This window comes from Eptatretus burgeri, chromosome 3 (assembly GCF_056783735.1).
Source record: "Eptatretus burgeri isolate ZD-2024b chromosome 3, Ebu_testis_v1, whole genome shotgun sequence".
In the NCBI taxonomy this organism is placed as follows: domain Eukaryota; kingdom Metazoa; phylum Chordata; class Myxini; order Myxiniformes; family Myxinidae; genus Eptatretus; species Eptatretus burgeri.
Genome location: NC_140963.1, coordinates 130,976,438 through 130,986,434, shown reverse-complemented (window position 1 = coordinate 130,986,434; position 9,997 = coordinate 130,976,438). Strand labels below are relative to the sequence as shown.

At 45.5% G+C, this 9,997-nt stretch overlaps 1 protein-coding gene across 2 annotated transcripts in view; it reads left to right on the top strand.

The window, feature by feature from the left end:
* The first annotated feature begins 763 nt into the window (after positions 1 to 763).
* SPAG6 (sperm associated antigen 6) overlaps positions 764 to 9,997 on the top strand; it is a 65,151-nt gene continuing 55,917 nt past the window's right edge. The window contains exons 1-2 of one of the 2 annotated variants that reach the window (XM_085875610.1): positions 764 to 895; positions 9,849 to 9,944. In XM_085875610.1, coding sequence (XP_085731736.1) covers positions 871 to 895; positions 9,849 to 9,944 — 121 coding nt within the window. In that variant the 5' untranslated portion in view covers positions 764 to 870. The remainder of the gene's footprint in view (positions 896 to 9,848; positions 9,945 to 9,997) is intronic. The other variant, XM_085875611.1, reaches the window with a different exon arrangement.

Sequence of the window (9,997 nt, the reverse complement as noted above, 5' to 3'; positions counted from 1 at the left end):
CACACACACACACACACACACACACACACACACACACACACACACACACACACACACACACACACACACACACACCTGGAAAACCCGACAATAAGGGATATCTCATATATAGCGAATCCAACAAACAGACAAACAAACAAACAAACAGAAACGGAAGGCATCAATATACTTACGAAATCTTTAGATTTCGATAAACATATTATAAATAAATCTTTAGATTTCGTAAGAAACAAACAGACAAACAAACAGACAGACAGACAGACAAACAAACAAACAAACAAACAAAGAAACAAACCGGACGATTACAATATCCCGCTCCCTCCCTCTGGGGGGCGGGATAATAATAACGGAACAATTAAAAAGGATTCATGTTTTTAATCTTCCAATCAGATTTGAATTTGTGAACGAAGATCCATTTTCCATCGGCCTTCGGTCGTTAGTATTCCTCGTATCATGAAATAATCAAAGAGCAAAATGCACTTACAATGAACCCTCGACTCTGTTCATTTTCTTTTATGACGTGTAAAACACGTGGGTTGTTACGTCATTTTCACGCGCTCAGCACGCCACTCAATCAGCCAATCACAACGTGTGGGCGGAGCGAGCAATCGCCACGAGCGAACCCTTTATTTTCGAACCCAGAGAATGCATCACGATGAGCACACGTGTCGACGCCATATCATAGAAGGAGATAAAATAACCCGGCATGAAATAAACATCGGGTACACAAGAGCGTCGTGAAGAAAAATATAAAACAGAACCCGAGGAGTTGGGCATTATCCCCGGGTCACCCCGCAATCTGCCGTTTCCGGTCGTCGTCGTCGTCATGGCAACGAACGCCCAAGAGGGGTTTCAAGCGAAACCGTCATCATGACCCAACGGCAGTTATTGCAAGGTAAAGGAAAATGTGTGTGACATTAACTCGACGGGACGAAACGTCACACGAGAGTCGATACAACTGGGTTTGTGCGGATGGATGAGGAATCTCAAACCTCACGGACATTAATTCCCTGTAACCTGAGTGACCAGATCTGTGCTGCACCGACTCGTTTAATTAGCAGAATCTTCTTCTTCTTGTGGCCGAATTCTGCGGACGGAGCGTTCGTGGTGCTGCTGAAAACGGCCTCGTATCGCGGATTGCACTGGGTGGTTTGCCATTGCTATCGCAGTAATAGTCAGGACAAATTTTGTTAATTTATTGAGGGTGCCGGTGATAGCTCGCCTACTTTCTGAAAGACACCAAGGGATGTTTGACGTGCACAAACTCATGTCAGGCAGGACGGCCAGCTTAACGTCCATCGAAGGGGCAACGCACACACACGTTGGCGAGCCACCCTGCCTGTGAAACACCAAGATGACAGTTTATAGCTGCTTCAGGATTCGAACCCAGGGCACACAGGTTGGGGTTAAGGAGGTGAGAGTGGAGACGAACCTGTCGGCCATCCTGCCAACCCTGTGTTCAGCATCATGAAAATGGGGCATTCGGCATATTGTTACATCGTTAGTAAGGGGGTGATCTTTTTGCAGGAGTTGGAAAGTCGGTGAAGCATGACGGGGAAACGATTTCAATAAAGGGGGGAAAAAAAGGAAAATAGATTTTGAGACATTTTCAGAGGTTCCAGAAAGCCTGGAAAACCTTGCAGATTCCAAACCGACGGAGGGATCCCGAACCTGAGGGCCAAGATTTTGGAATCTGCAAAAGTTCCGAGTGAGGCTGAAATGTGAATACGTTCAATGTTGAAATAAGAGGAAAGAAAGCCGACACCGTGGTTCAAATCCGGGACCTTTCACGGTCACCATCGCTTCGCACAGCAGAGACTGCGAGTCTCAATTTTAACCGGGATTCACCAAAACGGCCCACTAACACACTGCCCAATAGGTCCACCAAGTTCTAACAAAACGATCCACTAACACCTTGCCCAACAGGTCCACCGAGTTCTGACAAAATGATCAGCTAACACCTTGCCCAATAGGTCCACCAAGTTCTCATAAAACGATCCACGAACACCTTGCCCAATAGGTCCACCAAGTTTTGTCACAAAATGATGCACAAACACCTTGCCCAATAGGTCAACCAAGTTCTCACAAAATGATCCACTAACACCTTGACAATTGGTCCACCAAGTTCTGTCACAAAACGATCCACTAACACCTTGCCCAATATTCCACCAACTTCTCACAAAACGGTCCACTAACACCTTGCCCAATAGGTCCACCAAGTTCTCATAAAACGGCCCACTAACACCTTGCACAATAGGTCCACCAAGTTTTGTCACAAAACGATACACCTTGCCCAATGGGTCCATCAAGTTCTGTCACAAAACGATCCACCAACACCTTGGCCAATATGTCCACCAAGTTCTCACAAAATTATCCACTAACACCTTGCCCAATACGTCCACCAAGTTCTCACAAAACGATCCACTCACACCTTGCCCAATAGGTCCACCAAGTTCCCATAAAACAGCCCACGAACACCTTGCCCAATAGGTCCACCAAGTTTTGTCACAAAACAATGCACAAACACCTTGCCCAATAGGTCCACCAAGTTCTCACAAAATTATCCACAAACACCTTGCTCAATCGGTCCACCAAGTTCTCATAAAACGGCCCACTAACACCTTGCCCAAGAGGTCCATCAAGTTCTCATAAAAGGGCCCACGAACACCTTGCCCAATAGGTCCACCAAGTTTTGTGACAAAACGATCCACAAACACCTTGCCCAATGGGTCCACCAAGTTCTCATTAAACGGCCCACTAACACCTCACACAATGGGTCCACCAAGTTCTATCACAAAACGATCCACTAACACCTTGCCCAATATGTCCACCAACTTCTCACAAAATGATCCACCCACACCTTGCCCAATAGGTCCACCAAGTTCTGTCACAAAACGATCCACTAACACCTTGCCCAATAGGTCCACCAAGTTCTCAGAAAACGGCCCACTAACACCTTGCACAATAGGTCGACCAAGTTTTGTCACAAAACGATACACCTTGCCCAATGGGTCCATCAAGTTCTGTCACAAAACGATCCACTAACACCTTGCCCAATATGTCCAACAAGTTCTCACAAAATGATCCACTAACACCTTGCCCAATAGGTCCACCAACTTCTCACAAAACGATCCACTAACAACCTTGCCCAATTGGTCCACCAAGTTCTCATAAAACGGCCCACTAACACCTTGCCCAATAGGTCCACCAAGTTTTGTCACAAAACGATGCACAAACACCTTCCCAAATAGGTCTACCAAGTTCTCATAAAATGGCCCACTAACACCTTGCCCAATGGGTCCATCAAGTTCTGTGACAAAACAATCCACTAACACCTTGCCCAATATGTCCACCAAGTTCTCACAAAAAGATCCACTAACACCTTGCCCAATAGGTCCACCAAGTTCTGTCACAAAATGGCCCACTAACACCTTGCCCAATAGGTCCACCAAGTTCTGTCACAAAAAGATCCTCCAACACCTTGCCCAATAGGTCCACGAAGTTCTCACAAAACGGCCCACTAACACCTTGCCCAATAGGTCCACCAAGTTCTGTCACAAAACGATCCACTAACACCTTGCCCAATAGGTCCACCAAGTTCTCACAAAATGATCCACCAACACCTTGCCCAACAGGTCGACCAAGTTCTCACAAAACGGCCAACAAACACCTTGCCCAATAGGTCCACCAAGTTCTCACAAAACGATCCATGAACACCTTGCCCAATAGATCCACTGAGTTCTGACAAAATGATCTGCTAACACCTTGCCCAATAGGTCCACCAAGTTCTCACAAAATGATCTGCTAACACCTTGCCCAATAGGTCCACCAAGTTCTCACAAAATGATCTGCTAACACCTTGCCCAATAGGTCCACTGAGTTCTGACAAAATGATCCGCTAACACCTTGGCCAACAGGTCCAACAAGTTCTCACAAAACGGCCCAATAACACCGTGCCCAAAAGGTCCACCAAGTTTTGTCACAAAACGATGCACAAACACCTTGCCCAATAGGTCCACCGAGTTCTTACAAAATGATCCGCTAACACCTTGTCCAATAGGTCCACCAAGTTCTCACAAAATGATCTGTTGACACCTTGACAATAGGTCCACAGAGTTCTTACAAAACGATCCGCTAACACCTTGCCCAACAGGTCCACCAAGTTCTCACAAAAGGATCCACTAACACCTTGCCCAATAGGTCCACTGAATTCTTTGAAAATGATCCGCTTACACCTTGCCCAATAGATCCACCAAGTTCTCACAAAACCATCCACTAACACGTCTCCCAATAGGTCCACCAAGTTCTCACAAAATGATTCACTAACACCTTGCCCAATAGGTTCACCAAGTTCTGTCACAAAACGATCCACTAACACCTTGCCCAATAGGTCCACCAAATTCTCACAAAATGATCCACCAACACCTTGCCCAGCAGGTCCACCAACTTCTCCCAAAACGGCTCACTAACACGTTGCCCAATAGGTCAACCAAGTTTTGTCACAAAACGATGCACAAACACCTTGCCCAATTGGCCCACCAAGTTCTCACAAAACGATCCACGAACAACTTGCCCAATAGGTCCAATGAGTTCTTACAAAATGATCCGCTAACACCTTGCCCAACAGGTCCACCAAGTTCTCACAAAACGATCCACTAACACCTTGCCCAATCGGTCCACCAAGTTCTTACAAAAAGATCCGCTAACACCATGTCCAATAGGTCCACCAAGTTCTCACAAAATGATCTGCTAACACCTTGCCCAATAGGTCCACCGAGTTCTAACAAAATGATCTGCGAACTCCTTGCCCAATAGGTCCACCAAATTCTCACAATATGATCTGCTAACACCTTGCCCAATAGGTCCACGAAGTTCTCACAAAACGATCCACTAACACCTTACCCAATAGATCCACCAAGTTCTCAAAAACGATCCACTAACGCCTTGCCCAACAGGTCCACCATGTTCTCACAAAATGATCCACTAACACCTTGCCCAACAGGTCCACCAAGTTCTCACAAAACGATCCACAAACAACTTGCCTAATAGGTCCACCAAGTTCTCACAAAAGGATCTGCTAACACCTTGCCCAACAGGTCCACAAAGTTCTCACAAAACGATCCACTAACACCTTTCCCAATAGGTCCACCGAGTTCTTACAAAACGATCCGCTAACAACTTGCCCAACAGGTCCACCAAGTTCTCACAAAACGATCCACTAACACCTTGCCCAATAGGTCCACCAAATTCTTTGAAAATGATCCGCTTACACCTTGCCCAATAGGTCCACCAAGTTCTCACAAAATGATCCACCAACACCTTGCCCAACAGGTCGACCAAGTTCTCACAAAACGGCCAACAAACACCTTGCCCAATAGGTCCACCAAGTTCTCACAAAACGATCCACGAACACCTTGCCCAATAGATACACTGAGTTCTTACAAAATGATCCACTAACACCTTGTCCAATAGGTCCACCAAGTTCTCACAAAATGATCTGTTGACACCTTGCCCAATAGGTCCACCGAGTTCTGACAAAATGATCCGCTAACAACCTTGCCCAATTGGTCCACCAAGTTCTCATAAAACGGCCCACTAACACCTTGCCCAATAGGTCCACCAAGTTTTGTCACAAAACGATGCACAAACACCTTCCCCAATAGGTCCACGAAGTTCTCACAAAACGATCCACTAACACCTTACCCAATAGATCCACCAAGTTCTCAAAAACGATCCACTAACGCCTTGCCCAACAGGTCCACTAAGTTCTCAAAAACGATCCACTAACGCCTTGCCCAACAGGTCCACCAAGTTCTCACAAAACGATCCACAAACACCTTGCCCAATAGGTCCACCAAGTTCTCACAAAAGGATCTGCTAACACCTTGCCCAACAGGTCCACCAAGTTCTCACAAAACGATCCACGAACACCTTGCCCAATAGGTCCACAGAGTTCTTACAAAACGATCCGCTAACACCTTGCCCAACAGGTCCACCAAGTTCTCACAAAACGATCCACTAACACCTTTCCCAATAGGTCCACCGAATTCTTTGAAAATGATCCGCTTACACCATGCCCAATAGATCCACCAAGTTCTCACAAAACAATCCACCAACACATCTCCCAATAGGTCCACCAAGTTCTCACAAAATGATCCACTAACACCTTGCCCAATAGGTCCACCAAATTCTCACAATATGATCCGCTAACACCTTGCCCAATAGGTCCACCAAGTTTTGTCACAAAACGATGCACAAACACCTTGCACAATTGGCCCACCAAGTTCTCACAAAACGATCCACGAACAACTTGCCTAATAGGTCCACTGAGTTCTTACAAAATGATCCGCTAACACCTTGCCCAACAGGTCCATCAAGTTCTCACAAAACGATCCACTAACACCTTGCCCAATCGGTCCACCAAGTTCTTACAAAATGATCCGCTAACACCATGTCCAATAGGTCCACCAAGTTCTCACAAAATGATCTGCTAACACCTTGCCCAATAGGTCCACCAAGTTCTTACAAAATGATCCGCGAACTCCTTGGCCAATAGGTCCACCAAATTCTCACAATATGATCCGCTAACACCTTGCCCAATAGGTCCACGAAGTTCTCACAAAACGATCCACTAACACCTTACCCAATAGATCCACCAAGTTCTCAAAAACGATCCACTAACGCCTTGCCCAACAGGTCCACCATGTTCTCACAAAATGATCCACTAACACCTTGCCCAATAGGTCCACCGAGTTCTTACAAAACGATCCGTTAACACCTTGCCCAACAGGTCCACCAAGTTCTCACAAAACGATCCACTAACAACTTGCCCAATAGGTCCACCGAATTCTTTGAAAATGATCCGCTTACACCTTGCCCAATAGATCCACCAAGTTCTCACAAAACAATCCACTAACACGTCTCCCAATAGGTCCACCAAGTTCTCACAAAATGATCCACTAACACCTTGCCCAATAGGTTCACCAAGTTCTGTCACAAAACGATCCACTAACACCTTGCCCAATGGGTCCACCAAATTCTTACAAAATGATCCACCAACACCTTGCCCAACAGGTCCACCAAGTTCTCACAAAACGGCTCACTAACACCTTGCCCAATAGGTCCACCAAGTTTTGTCACAAAACGATGCACAAACACCTTGCCCAATTGGCCCACCAAGTTCTCACAAAACGATCCACGAACAACTTGCCCAATAGGTCCACTGAGTTCTTACAAAATGATCCGCTAACACCTTGCCCAACAGGTCCACCAAGTTCTCACAAAACGATCCACTAACACCTTGCCCAATCGGTCCACCAAGTTCTTACAAAATGATCCGCTAACACCATGTCCAATAGGTCCACCAAGTTCTCACAAAATGATCCACTAACACCTTGCCCAATAGGTCCAACGAGTTCTTACAAAACGATCCGCTAACACCTTGCCCAACAGGTCCACCAAGTTCTCACAAAACGATCCACTAACACCTTGCCCAATAGGTCCACCGAATTATTTGAAAATGATCCGCTTACACCTTGCCCAATAGATCCACCAAGTTCTCACAAAACAATCCACTAACACGTCTCCCAATACGTCCACCAAGTTCTCACAAAATGATCCACTAACACCTTGCCCAATAGGTTCACCAAGTTCTGTCACAAAACGATCCACTAACACCTTGCCCAATAGGTCCACCAAATTCTCACAAAATGATCCACCAACACCTTGCCCAACAGGTCCACCAAGTTCTCACAAAATGATCCACTAACACCTTGCCCGATAGGTTCACCAAGTTCTGTCACAAAACGATCCACTAACACCTTGCCCAATAGGTCCACCAAATTCTCACAAAATGATCCACCAACACCTTGCCCAATTGGCCCACCAAGTTCTCACAAAACGATCCACGAACAACTTGCCCAATAGGTCCACTGAGTTCTTACAAAATGATCCGCTAACACCTTGCCCAACAGGTCCACCAAGTTCTCACAAAACGATCCGCTAACACCATGTCCAATAGGTCCACCAAGTTCTCACAAAATGATCTGCTAACACCTTGCCCAATAGGTCCACAGAGTTCTTACAAAATGATCCGCGAACTCCTTGCCCAATAGGTCCACCAAATTCTCACAAAACGATCCACTAACACCTTGCCCAACAGGTCTGAGTTCTTACAAAATGATCAGCCAACACCTTGCCCAATTGTTCCACCAAGTTCTCACAAAACGATCCACTAACACCTTGCCCAACAGATCCATCAAGTTCTCACAAAACAATCCACTAACACCTTGCCCAATTGGTCCACAAAGTTCGCATAAAACGATCCACTAACACCTTGCCAAATAGGTTCACCAAGTTCTCACAAGACGATCCACTAACACCTTGCCCAATAGGTCCACCAGGTTCTCACAAAATGTCCACTAACAACTTGCCCAATAGGTCCACAAAGTTCTCACAAAATGATCTGCTAACACCTTGCCCAATAGGTCCACCGAGGTCTTACAAAACGACCCACTAACACCTTGCCCAATTAGGTCCAACATGTTTTGTCACAAAGCGACCGACTTACACCTTACACAATGGCTGGACAATCTTCTTCTTCTTCTGGACTGGACTACCTTGCACAATCTTCTTCTCCAGAATGGCTGGACATATCGAGGGGAAACTTCACACACACCCCCAAGCTTTGGTGATACCAGGGTGCTCATGAAAAATTGATCGGTCACATGGTTTGGCAGCCACATTGGATTGAAGGAATTTTTTTTTTAATTCTCTCTTGAACTGCTGCATCAATCGATGTGAAACTTCAAAGTTATGATCTCGTAGTGATCGGGAATATATGCTTTAAATTTCAATGTGATCAGACACATGGTCTGGCAGACATAATTATTTAATCCTATCCAGGCTCCTCCTGATGACTCCATCTTTGCTTTTTGCTTGTTCGGGTTCCTTCTGATGACTCAAATGTAGTATTTATTTTATTTGGTCTTCCACTTGATTTCAATTTTTTTTATTTTATTACAAATTTGCTGCCAGAAGAGTTGGCTCACACCCAATCCTCTATACTGCGCTGGGTAAGTATTCTATGAATATAATGTAGTTCTTACTTTCAGTAGAAGTTGTTAGAATACATGTAGTACAAATCTGTGACAATTAATGCCCTTCATTTTCATGTTATTTATACAAAATCCATAAAGGAAAATGAATCATACAAATATCTGTGAGATAGAAAATAGCAAATCAGGAGTACTGTACACTGTTATGTTTTGATGATGTTTTTGTCTTCTGTACGTCTTACCACACCTGCGCCTGGCAGGATAGGCCAAAGGTAATGTGCACGCTTACCTCTGAGCTCCCTAACCTGGGTTTCAATCCCAACCCCACTGTTCTCTGTGGCAGGGTGATTCATCAATGTGTCATCCCTCGGATGGACATTACACTGGGTGTTCCGTCTGTCAGCATTCGTTGGTGGACGTTAAAGATCCCACGGTGTTCATCATGAAGAGTAGGCGAGCTATCGCCGGCACCGAAATGGCTAAATTCCTGTTCTAACTCAAAGGTGGCATTGCATGAGTGGCAAAGCCACCGCTCCTCTCCCCAGCTCATACATCTTTCGTTTAGAAGAACAACAACCCCCGTTCATCAATTCTTCCAAATCGTTTGCTCGGACTCCATATTTTGCTCCAACTCTTTCACCTCTCACCGAACTCATCTTGCACATTTACCGCACTCTCCAATGTTCTCCCCCACGCTCCCACCCAACATCTCCTTAACATTTTAAACTCACCTGACCACCCTCTCTTGCACTCACTCCTCTGCCACCCATTTGCGTTTTCCCTTTTCTTCAGTGCTGGAGGAATATTTAAAGGGACGTATGCATTTTGTGCAGACCATGTCTGAACTTGCATCAAGAGGCCAGAACATGAAGATGCTAAAGAATGCCAGTGAGTATTGCACACTCATTGTAAAATACTGTGCAATGCAGGCTCTGTCTGCG